The sequence below is a fragment of the Pristis pectinata genome, chromosome 3 (assembly GCF_009764475.1).
Source record: "Pristis pectinata isolate sPriPec2 chromosome 3, sPriPec2.1.pri, whole genome shotgun sequence".
Taxonomy (NCBI): Eukaryota; Metazoa; Chordata; class Chondrichthyes; order Rhinopristiformes; family Pristidae; genus Pristis; species Pristis pectinata.
The window spans coordinates 1352630-1365590 of NC_067407.1; the positions used below are offsets into that span (position 1 = coordinate 1352630).

The 12961-nt window shown below is 53.4% G+C and overlaps 1 protein-coding gene across 1 annotated transcript in view; it reads right to left on the minus strand.

Moving 5' to 3' along the window:
• tnni3k (TNNI3 interacting kinase) overlaps positions 1 to 12961 on the minus strand; it is a 175960-nt gene that overhangs the window by 147724 nt on the left and 15275 nt on the right. The window contains exons 5-6 of the mRNA XM_052011797.1: positions 8241 to 8351; positions 6910 to 7008 (exon numbers count right to left, since the gene is read on the minus strand). Coding sequence (XP_051867757.1) covers positions 6910 to 7008; positions 8241 to 8351 — 210 coding nt within the window. The remainder of the gene's footprint in view (positions 1 to 6909; positions 7009 to 8240; positions 8352 to 12961) is intronic.

The following is a 12961-nucleotide window of genomic DNA, read 5'->3' on the forward strand; positions in this document are numbered from 1 at the left end:
CTATCTGTTATAGGTGACATCTTAGAGTCTTAGACGGTGTTCCCTTCTGGTAAGCTGCTGCTTAATATTCGATTTGTGTAGTCAGAGCAGTCAGTAGTGTTCACTACTCACTACTATTCTGTTGTGCACTGTAGTGTTAGCGAGACTGAGTGACGTTGTTGGTGTGCCTTAATAATATTGCTTACTTACCGTGCATTTACGCCACAGTGACATCACAGGTAAAAGAAAAGTGTGCAAGCGTGTAAATTTTAGATTAGTTTGATAATTTTGTTTATCAGTAATAGTAATTAAACTGTCCAGCATGTATTGCTGAGTGTGGAGACATTTCTGAAGAGAAAAGCTGACCAGAAACCAGAAGATACTGATGACGAAGGGGATAAGGGTGACCGAAAGAGAAAACAACGCAAGTACGATCCAGAATACATTTCATATGGCTTCATCGTAGTGCGGACAAATGCAGACCAGCCTCTCTGTGTTGTATGTTTGCAAACACTGTCCAACGATGCAATGAAACCAGCGAAATTGAAGTGCCATTTAACAACAGTGCATCCAGATATTGCCAGTAAGCTGAAGGAATATTCTGAGCGGCAAAAGCAGCTGTACCTCAAGCAGAAAGACAAAATGACAGCCTGCGCCACTGTAAATGAGAAGGCTCTTCGCACATCATATTTGATAGCATTACGAATAGCACGTTCCAGAAAGCCTCACACAATTGGAGAAGAGCTTATACTGCCTGCAGCAGTAGATATGTGCGAAGTTGTACTGGGAAAAGAATCCAGTCAAAAACTGAGCCATTCCACTGTCTGATAACACAGTAAGCAGAAGAATTGGCGATATGGTGGAAGATATACAGAACCAGCTGACAGCACGTCTTCAGTAAGTCAGATTTGGGATTTCGCTCGATGAAAGTACTGATGTTGCCAGTGCTGCACAGTTGTTGGTTTATAGACATAGACATAGAAAACCTACAGCACAATTCAGACCCTTCAGCCTACAAAGCTGTGCCGAACATGTCCCTACCCTAGAAATTACTAGGCTTATGCATAGCCCTCTATTTCACTCAGCTCCATGTACAGCCCATTCCACGCACTCACCACTCTCTGAGTAAAAAACTTACTCCTGACATCTCCTCTATACCTACTCCCCAGCACCTTAAACCTGTGTCCTCTTGTGGCCACCATTTCAGCCCTGGGGAAAAGCCTCTGACTATCCACCCGATCAATACCTCTTATCATCTTATACACCTCTATCAGGTCCCCCCCTCATCCTCCGTCTCTCCAAGGAGAAAAGGTCGAGTTCCCTCAACTTGCTTTCATAAGGCATGCTCCGCATTCCAGGCAGCATCCTTGTAAATCTCCTCTGCACCCTCTCTATGGCTTCCACATCTTTCCTGTAGTGAGACGACCAGAACTGAGCACAGTACTCCAAGTGGGGTCTGACCAGGGACCTATATAGCTGCAACAATACCTCTCGGCTCCTAAATTCAATTCCCTGATTGATGAAGGACAATAAACCATATGCCTTCTTAACCACAGAGTCAACCTGTGCAGCCGCTTTGAGCATCCTATGGACTCGGACCCCAAGATCCCTCTGATCCTCCACACTGCCAAGAGTCCTACCACTAAGACTATATTCTGCCATCATATTTGACCTACCAAAATGTATCACTTCACACATATCTGGGTTGAACTGCATCTGCCACTTCTCAGCCCAACTCTGCATCCTATCTATGTCCCTCTGCAACCTCTGACAGCCCTCCAAACTATCCACAACACCCCCAACCTTTGTGTCATCCACAAACTTACTAACCCACCCCTCCACTTCCTCATCCAGGTCGTTTATAAAAATCACAAAGAGTAAGGGTCCCAGTACAGATCCCTGAGGTACACCACTGGTCACTGACCTCCACTCAAAATACGACCCTTCAACAACCACTCTTTGCCTTCTGTGAGCCAGCCAGTTCTGGATCCACACTGCAATGTCCCCTTGGATCCCATGCCTCCTTACTTTCTCAATAAGCCTCGCATGGGGTACCTTATCAAACGCCTTGCTGAAATCCATATACACTACATCTACTGCTCTCCCTTCATCGACATGTTTAGTCACATCCTCAAAAAATTCAATCAGGCTCGTAAGGCAGGACCTGCCCTTGACAAAGCCATGCTGACTATTCCTAATCATATTATACCTCTCCAAATGTTCATAAATCCTGCCTCTCAGGATCTTCTCCATCAGCTTACCAACCACTGAGGTAAGACTCACTGGTCTATAATTGCCTGGGCTATCCCTACTCCCTTCTTGAATAAGGGAACAACATCCACAACCCTCCAATCTTCTGGAACCTCTCCCGTCTCCATCGACGATGCAAAGATCATCGTCAGAGGCACCGCAATCTCCTCCCTCGCCTCCCACAGCAGCCTGGGGGACACCTCATCCGGTCCTGGCGACTTATCTAACTTGATGCTTTCCAAAAGTTTCAGCACTTCCTCTTTCCTAATATCTACATGTTCAAGCTTTTCAGGCTACTGCAAGTCCCCACTACAACCCCCCAGATCTTTTCCGTAGTGAATACTGACGTAAAGTATTCATTAAGTACCTCTGCCATTTCTTCCGGATCCATACACACTTTCCCACTGCTGCACTTGATAGGCCCTATCCCTTCGCATCTCATCCTCTTACTCTTCACATACTTGTAGAACACCTTGGGGTTTTCCTTAATCCTGCCCGCCAAGGCCTTCTCATGTCCCCTTCTGGCTCTCCTAATCTCTTTCTTAAGTTCCTTCCTTTTAGCCTTGTACTCCTCCAGATCTCTAACATTGCCTAGCTCTCTGTACCTTTTGTATGCTTTTCTTTACCTTTTGACTAGATTTATTACAGCCTTTGTACACCACGGTTCCTGTAACCTGTCATGACTCCCCTGTCTCATCGGAACACGCCTATGCAGAGCTCCACACAAATATCCCCTGAATATTTGCCACATTTCTTCCGTACTTTTTCCTGAGAACATCTGTTCCCAATTTAATCTTCCAATTTCCTGCCTGAGAGCCTCATAATTCCCTTTATTCCAAGTAAACAGCTTTCTAGCCTGTCTGTTCCTATCTCTCTCCAGTGCTAACGTAAGGGAGATAGAATTATGATCACTATCACCAAAATGTTCACCCACTGAGAGGTCTGACACCTGACCAAGTTCATTATCCAATATCAAATCAAGCACAGCCTCTCCTCTTGTAGGTCTATCTACATACTGTGTCAAGAACCCTTCCTGAACACACTTAACAAACTCCACCCCATCTAAACCTCTCACTGTCTGGAGATGCCAATCAATGTTTGCGAAATTAAAATCCCCCATCACAACACCTCTGTTATTCTCACACTTTTCTAGGATCTGCTTCCCTATCTGCTCCTCAATATCCCTGTCACTATTGGGCGGCCTATAAAAAACACCCAGTAAAGTTATTGACCCCTTCCTGTTCCTAACCTCCACCCACAGAGACTCCGTAGACAATCCCTCCATGACGTCCACCTTTTCCGCAGCCGTGACACTATCTCTGATCAACAGTGCCACTCCCACAATTCGCTTGCCTCCCTCCCTGTCCTTTCTGAAACATTTAAAACCCAACACTTGAAGCAACCATTCCAGTCCCTGAGCCATCCAAGTCTCTGTAATGGCCAGCACATCATAGCTCCAAGTCTTGATCCAAGCCTTGATCCAAGCTCTAAGCTCATCCGCCTTGTTCACAATACTCCTTGTGTTAAAATAGACACATCTCAAACCTGTCTGAGCACGTCCCTTCTCTATCACCCGCCTATTGTACCTACTACTAGCTTTCTCTATTTGAGAGCCAAACACCTCTTCCCCAGTCTCTCCAGTTCAGATCTCACCCCCAACAATCCTAGTTTAAACTCTCCCCAGTAGCCTTAGCAAACCTCCCCGCCAGGGTATTTGTCCCCCTGGGATTCAAGTGCAACCCATCCTCTTTGAACATATTCATATTTTTGATATGAATTCAATATTCATATTTCTGATATGATTGAACATGTTCGATATTGCCGGGAAGGAGAGGCTTTGGAAGACTTTTTGTTTTGCAAGGCGCTCCCAGGGCGTACAACTGGTGAAGAACTTTTCCGTGTGCTTGACACTTTTTTTGTACAATTAGCATTGGCGTGGACACAGTGTATTGGAGTATGCACGGATGGTGCTGCCGCAATGACGGGACGGAAGTCGGCTCTAGTTGCACGAGTGAAAGAAGTAGCTCCACATGTAGCAGCAACCCACTGCATGGTTCACCGTGAGGCTTTGGTTGCAAAGGATATGGATAAAAATCTTGCGGATGTGTTTTCCACCTGCATTAAAATTGTTAACTTTATCAAAGCCAGGCCGCTCAATCATCGTTTGTTTGAAAACATATGCCGTGAAATGGAAGCCGAGCATAAGCATTTGTTGCTACATACAGAAGTCAGATGGTTGTCACGTGGCCGCGTTGTGCAGCATGTATATGAATTGCAAGATGAACTGCTCATTTTTCTAAATGAGCATAACGGGTCATTGGCACAGTTCTTGACAGATGAGACGTGGGTTGCCAGATCAGCTTATCTTGCAGATATTTTCAACATTTTGAACAGCTTAAATCTATCATTGCAAGGACCTGGCTCAAATGTTCTGAAAACACATGACAAAATCAATGCCTTCCAAACTCTGTCTCTGGAAGGGAAGATGCGAGCAAGGTGTCTATGATGTGTTTCCGTTGCTGGCTGACTTTCTGACAGTGAACAAAACTGAGACAGAGGCCATTGCGAGCACTGTTTTGAACCATATTCAACAGCTGTCACATTATTTCCATGAGTATTTCGGTGACGATGACACGAGCATGTTTGATTGGATTCGAAATCCGTTTGAATTTCTGATTTAACTGGACGTGAACAAGAAGAACTGGCTGAACTGTCAGCTGACAGGACTTTGTGCTTGCAGTTCAACTGAATGTCACTGTTGTCGTTCTGGATAGCATGTTCCCAGGAGTATCCGCTGCTGTCCAGCAAAGCCGTCAATGTTCTGTTACCATTTGCAACCATTTACTTGTGCAAAATAGCATTTTCTGCAGTCACTGCCGTGAAAACCAAATACAGATCAAGACTGAATATTGAGGACTACATACGCGTATGTTTGTCGCACATACCACCAGGTTGGACAAACTCTGCAATGCAAAACAGCCACAAGCTTCACATTGAACTGAACACTGAAAGACACCGCTGGTAATTATCGGTGCCTGTGTGCAGTAATTTAAGTGTTGTATGCATGAATTATCGATTGTTTGATTTTGTGGGCTTTGGGGGTCTGCCATCTAACGAGGACATGTTCTGGGGGCTGCAGCATGAAAAAGGTTGAAAACCACTGCCCTAGTACAATAAAATGGACTCTTGACCTCACAATCTACCTCGTTATGGCCTTGCACCTTATTGTCTGCCTGCACTGCCCTTTCTCTGTAACTGTAACACTTTACTCTGCATTCTGTGTTGTTTTACCCTGTACTACCTCAATGCAATTGACCTGTACGATCGGTATGCAGGACAAGTTTTTCACTGTACCTCGGTACCCGTGACAATAATAAACCAATTCCAATTCCCATTCCAATCCCACATTCCCACCGCTCTCCAGGGAGAGATGGCCCCTCCGAATTCCCGATGGGGATTCTCAGGGATGGTCTGGTACTGAGGGTCCTGAGTTCTAGTCTCACTCATAGAGTCACAGAGTTATACAGCCCTAGGGAAACAGGCCCTTCGGCCCAACTTGTCCATGCCAACCAAAATGCCTACCTGAGCTAGTCCCATTTGCCCGCGTTTGGACCATATCCTTGTAAACCTTTCCTATACATGGACCTGTCCAAGTGTCTTTTAAATGTTGTAACTATACCCACCTCTACCACTTCTGGCAGCTCGTTCCACACACCCACCAACCTCTGTGTGAAAAGACATCCCCTCAGGTCCCCTTTCACCTCTCACCTTAAAACCATGCCCTCTAGTTTTAGACTCCCCTACAATGGGAACAAGACAGTGATCACCCACCTTATCCATGCCCCTCCTGATTTTATAAACCTGTATAAGGTCACCCTTCAGCCTCCTTCACTCCAGCCTATCCAGACTCAAGTGGAAACAGTCTCCACACCCTGTCATGACCTGAAAGCCCCCCCAGACTGAACAGCAGCCTCCCAGCTTCCGTCCTGGAACGTCGCAGCCTTCTGCTCTCACTGTCGGACGCTCCAACTTCTGCTAACCCGTTCTCCCCGTCTGTCCTAGAACTGACCTGTTTTGCTGCGTATCCGTCAATGACATTGGCCCCATTTAATTATCTCCCTCTGAATCTGCAAACCCTGACTTCTATTACAACACATCACACTTGTTTGTCCCACTCTAGTTGCCCCCTTTAACTACTTATCCCCACAGCAACCCTGGCCTCACCCTACCAGAGATATTCCCTTTGACCTATCCTTTGACCCTCTCTGCATCCTAAAAATAACTTGTTTTATGTCTTCCCCAGTCCTGATGAAGTGTCCTAATCTGAAACATTAACTCTGCTTCTGTCCCCACAGATGCTGCCTGACCTGCTGAGTGTTTCCAGCATTTTGTTTTTTATTTCAGATTTCCAGCATCTGCAGTTTGTCCTGATTTTCTGGATTAACCCCTTGTGTTGGGTAAACCTTCTCTGTGCTTCCTCCAGCACCGATGTATCTCCACCCCCGCCCCTCCCGACACGGAGAGCTGAGAGTGGATGTGATGGGGTGGGTCCCAGCCCAGCTACGTCCTGCTCTCCTGCTCCAACACACCTCCGTGGAGAATGAATACCTTCACCTGGAGCACATCGATCGGTGGAAGCGCTGGGTTAAAGCCCACGGCTCACAGGGGCTACAGCGTTACCTGCTCGTGGCCAAAGTAAGCGGCGATGTGCAGGGGAGTGAAGAACACGGCGTCCTGAACATTGACGAAAGCTCCATGCTGCAGGAGGATGTCGACAGTCTGCAGAGAGGAACCGGAGGGATCAGAGGAGGGGTGCCTCTCCTGCTCAACTCCCTCCCCACCATCCCCTCCTCTCCCCGTTCAGGGCCCATCACAGAGTGCGGAGCACTGATGGCAGCCCCACTGCTGTCAGACTCCTGAACCAGTCCCCTTCCCGCTGCTGCTGACCTGTCCTCACAATCTTCATTCTCGCATCAGCATTTCTCTCTGCACCACCTCAGACCGCACCGGCATACGTTACACCATTCCACTGTTCTACGCCCATCACTGAATCTGTTGTCACGTGAGCAAGGAATTTCATTGCACCCTGGTGTGTGTGACAATAAACTCATCCAAATCTGAACAGGCCCTTCGGCCCATCAAGTCTGTGCCAACCATCAACCACCCATTGACACCAACCCTACACTGATCCCATTTCATTCTCCCCACATTCCCATCAACTCCCCCCAGATTCTACCCCCCACCCACACACTGGGGGTAATTAACCCACTGACCTACACACCTTTGGGATAGAGCATAGAACAGTGGGCACAGTACAGGCCCTTCGGCCCACAATGTTGTGCTGACCAATATAAACCTACTCCATGATCAATCTAACCCTTCCCTCTTGCACAGCCCATAACCCTCCATGTTTCTTACAACCATGTGCCTTTCTAAGAGTCTCTTAAACGTCCCTGTTGTATCAGCCTCTACCCCCACCCCCAGCAGTGCGGTCCGGGCACCCACCACTCTCTGTGTAAGGAACCTACCTCTTACATCTCCCCTGAACTTTCCTCCACGCACCTTAAACTGATGTCCTCTGGTATTGGCCATTGCCGCCCGGGGGGAAAGGTGCTGCCTGTCCACTCTGTCTATGCCTCTCATAATCTTATACACTTTTACCAAATCCCCTCTCATCCTCCTCTGCTCCAAAGAGAAAAGTCCCAGCTTGCTCAACCTATCCACATAAGACATGCTCTCCAATCCAGGCAGCATCCTGGTAAATCTCCTCTGCACCCTCTCTAAAGCTTCCACATCCTTCGTATAATGAGGTGACCAGAACTGAACACAATACTCCAAGTGTAGGAGGAAACCTACACCGAGGATGTAGGAGCACCCGGGGGAAACCCACGTGGTCTCAGGGAGAACGTGAAAACCCCACACAGACAGCAATGGGGGTCGGGATCGAACACTGTAAGGCAGTTGCTCTGCCCGCTGCGGTATGAATGCGTTGGGCAGGGGTGGAGCCTTACCTCACTGTGCCCGGCGATAGTGGCAATGTGCAGCGCCGTGAGAGCTCCATACCCGACCTGCTGAATATCCGCCCCACCGTGGAGGAGACTGGTCACCAGCTCAGCGTTTGCCTGAGGACCAAACCCAGAGGTCAGCCACCGACAGACCCTGGTCACACACCGCTGCCCACACTGCAGACCCAGCACACCTCCCCACTCACCCACCTCCCTCCCCTGCCCCAGGGTCAATGCATCTTCTCAGACACAAAGACGTGAGCTTTAACTGTCAACGGCTCAGTCACCACCTCAGCTCAGCTCAGTCCCCTCCACACCTGGATCCCAGCTCTCAGCAGCTGCACACTGGCCTCTATAGTCCCAGAGAGAATCACTACCCGATCCAGGTCTCCGAGACAGGAACTGTCACATTTTCACACTGAACGCTCACAGACACCACCCTCGGGAACTCAGACCCACAGCTAGACCTCGAGCTGGGCCCAGAGACACAATGTTGGTTGTCAAATTCTGAACCAGCACTGAGGGAGGGGTGGTACTGAGGGAGGGTCACACTGTGGGAGGGGTGGTACTGAGGGAGGGTCACACTGTGGGAGGGGTGGTACTGAGGGAGGGTCACACTGTGGGGGGGGCAGTACTGAGGGAGGGTCACACTGAGGGAGGGGTGGTACTGAATGTGCTGTCTGTTGAACTGCTGATTTATTGGTGAAGAATCTACAAGAGTGAGTTCGGAATGTTTTTGGAAGTTGCAGGAGTGTGTGTTCTTTGTCTGGAGCGGGGGCTGAGGCAGCTTCTCTTCGAGAGAGGCTGTTTTTTTCCCCTGCTATTGGAGCTGATCTCCAGGCGCTGTGGGAGCGGCAGTGGCTGGCGAGTTGCCAGGGTTCGTTTCGAACTTTGAGGGAGCCGGACCTGGAGGTCCTCTGGCCTGTGTTATCGGCCAGCTTCCTCCCACTGGAGAACTTGGCCCAGGGCGCCTGGGTGAAGAGTTTCTCAAAGACTCCTGGACTTTCGTGTGGCCGGGGAAACGTCGGGCCGAGCTGCCGGCGGACGCTTTGCTGCGTGCGGGAGGGACGGCGCTGGGGTTTTCGGCTCACAGACTGCTTATCTGGAGACGTCTCCCACCTTCTTTTTCTCTGAACTGCTTTTTGTGGACCTAATTACTGTGCTGCTGCTTATCGGGCAGGCAGTGTGTTTTTGAATTCTGACTGCGTAGGGACTTATCACGGCTGCCTGTGCCTCGGGCGTGACGCAGCCTCGGTCTTACACAGCCGTCGCTGCTCCTGGAGGCGTGGCTACTGGGAAAGACGTCACCCTTCAGACTGTTGACTTTGAACAATGCGGTGCGCTGCTCTGTGCCTCCGTCGATCGGACTGGGGGGTGGCCTGCGGGCCATGTCTGAGGCGGTGGGGGGCAGGGCAGGTGTCGTAGCGGTCACTAGAATGTTTGGTAGACTGGTGTTTGTATTGCGATCCGAGAAGGAGGTGTCCTTGGCCTTGGGCAGGGGGCTGACGTCGGGGGATGTCTTTATGCCGGTGGAGCCGGTGGGGGCCCCCGCGCAGTGGGTCGTCCTGTCCGATGTTTTTCCCCATATCCCTGACGAGGTCCTCCTCCCTCACTTGCGGTCTCTGGGCGAGGTGCAGTCGAGCATCACCCCAATGCTACTCAAGCCGGTCGTACCTGGCTTTGAGGACGTGTACTCTTTCAAGTGCTCGCTGTTCATGCAGCTGGCGCGGGGAGGGGACACTGAGGGGCATTTCCGGATCACGTACGAGGGGCAGCTGGCCCTTTTCTGGGCCACAGGCCGTCCGTGGTGCCACGCGTGCGAGGCGTTCGGGCATGTCCGTCAGCATTATCCCGGCCGCCAGGCTGCTGGCTCTGCCTCGGCGGCACAGGCAGATGCCATTGATGCTCCCGCCGTGGCCACTCCCCCGCTGTCCCTGCCCCCGCTGCCCCTCCTGTGCCGGTGGGGGAGGGGGGTGGGGGTGAGCGGGGTGCGGGCAGTGGGGAGGGGTGGGCGACTGTTCGGAGTCGGAAAGCGCTGCGGAAGCAGAAGCACCTCCAGGCCTCACCCCTGGAGGGGCAGGTGCCGGAGGCCTCCTCCGGTCCGGACATGGGGGTCCCTGTGGTTTCTGGGGGTCCACGGGTGCCGGGGGAGGTCGAGGGGGAGGGTGAGATGCCGGAGGCTGAGGTTCCCTCCGAGATGGAGGTCACCGTGCCTCCACACCCCAGTGGGATGAAGCGGCGCCGGCACGTGTCTGAGGGGTCGGAGGGACTGGGGTCGCCCGAGGCGGGGGGATCTGCTCCTGGTGAAGGCCGTGTGTTCGGCCGGCGACCCCCCGGAGCAGGGGGGGCGACGCTGAGGGGGCTGACTTGGCTTCTTTCGAGGTCGCACCCCCCGTGTCGGTGGGCAGTCCTGCGGTGCAGTGGGGACCGTCGGAGGGTGAGGACCCACCCTCGGTTGAGGCTGCGTGCCTGGAGTGCACACCTGCCGGGGAGGGGGTCGGCCCCACTGAGGGCCCCGCGGATCCGGGGTTGCCTCAGGGGCCAGTAGCGGCCGGGGTGGTGGTCTCCCAGCTCGTGGCCGCCATCGAAGCCAGGAGTCCTGAGAGCGTGCGTTCTGCCCCCGTGTCTGAGGGGAGGCGGAGTGCCCCTGGGTCACCAGCCTGCTCGGTTGCACCGTGCGGAGGTGCCCCTGTGAGTGGGGAGGGTGGGGACCCTCCCAGTGCTGCTGGAGGGGGGGAAGACCGGGGTGTGTCAGTGGACATGGCCCTGTTGACTCGTGTCCTCCGTTTGAGCTCTGTGAGGGCCTGCGAGTCACCCACCCAGGGGGCGGGATGTGTGGAGGAGAGCGGTGTCGGTGCGCGGGGGTCCAGTCCTGCCCCACCTCGGGACCAGGGTCAGGGTAGGCCCCTGGACCCGGGGGCGGCGGGGTCTCCTCCTGTCGCTGATCCTGGGGAAGGGGTCATCCCTGGGGTGGGAACATCCGAGGGGGTCGCTCCCCGTTTTCGGGTGGGCGCGTCGCCCGGTGGTGGCACCTGCCTGGAGGTGGATGAGAACTTGGGGACCGGTGATGAGGGCGAGGGTGCCTCCGACGACGAGCTGGAGGACTACCTCGACCCCGGCGCCCTGTCGCAGTCCGTCACCATGGAGGGGATCCGGGAGTTCCTGGAGGACACCTATAGAGGAAGCAGAACAAGGCCAAGCTGGCCGCCGCCCGGGAGGGGCGGAATCTGCCTGGTGTTGTGCAGTTCATCCGGGGCATCTTAAGCAGAGATCTGAAGCTGCTCCTGGAGGTGGAGTGCAGGGTGCAGGGGTGCTCGGTGGGGAGCCCTGCTCCTTCCGCCTGTAGCGTCGGGGAGGGGAGTGTACTGTAGCCATCATGACAGTCACCGTCGCCAGCCTGAACATCAATGGCAGCAGGGGGTCTCTCTGCAGGTTCCACCACCTCTCAGTCCTGCGGGACGGGAGGTACACGGTGAGCTTCCTGCAGGAGACCAACACTGTTCTGGGAGACGAGTCCGCCTGGCTCCTGGAGCGGTGCGGTGGGGGGGGGGTCTACATGAGTCACCTCAGCTCCACTTCGAGCGAGGTGGCGATCTTGTTGGCCCCGACCTTCCAGCCGGAGACATTGCAGGTTTGTCTGCTTCATCTGGCCGTGCGCGTGGACGGCATGCCGTTGCACTTAGTCAACGTGTACGCCCCTGAGCTCGGCCCGACGCAAGCGCACTTCTTCCGGGAGGTGTCTGCTTTGGTAGGCTCCTTCGAAAGGGGCGAGTGCGTCATCCTTGGGGGCGATTTCAATTGCACCCTCGAGGAGAGGGATCGCTCTGGGCCCCAATGTAGCCGCACATCCATGCAGCTGCTGCGGGACCTGGTCGAGTCCTTTGCTCTAGTCGATATCTGGCGGAACCTTCACCTGGACTCCCGCGCCTTCTCGCGGAGGTCTGGGAGGGTTGGGGGTTCACGGATCGATCGGCTATATGTGTCCAAGGCGCACGTCTCCTGTGTGTCGGCGGCCTCCATGCGGCCAGTGGTGTGCTCGGACCACTGCCTGGTGTGGGTGGCGCTCAGTCCGCTGCCCACGAGGGTGGGGTCCACGTACTGGCACTTCGATAACCGGCTGCTGGATGACTGGCAATTCCAGGACTCGTTCCGCCTGTTTTGGATGGCTTGTCGCAAGGAGATGCGGGGCTTCCCCTCCCTCCGGCTCTGGTGGGACATTGGCAAGGCCCACTTCCGGGGTTTCTGCCAGGAGTATGTGAGGGGGGCGACCAGGGGGTGGGTGTCCGAGGTCGAGCGGCTGGAGCCACCTGCCAAGGACTCGCCCCTTTGGCACAGGTACCGGGGGTGAAGAAGGCGCTTCGGGGCCTACAGCTCAAGGGGTTCCGCAGCGCGTACGTGCAATTGCGGGTCCAGATGCTGCATGGTCTGGACCACGCCTCGCCCTTCTTCTACTCTCTGGAGCACTGGCGGGGTGTCTGCAGGTGGCTCATGGAGCTGCTGGCAGCGGATGGATCCTTGGTCACGGATCAGGCAGGTATCGCCTGGGAGGTCCGTGCTTTTTACGTGGTCCTGTTCTCGCCTGATCCGTCCAGCGGGGATGCGTGCGCGACTCTGTGGGAGGGTCTGCTGTGGGTCAACCCCGAGGCTGTCGAGCAGTTGGAGTCTCCCCTGAGTCTGGAGGAGCTGACCGGCGCCCTGGACCAGCTCCTGCGGGGCAAGGCTCTGGG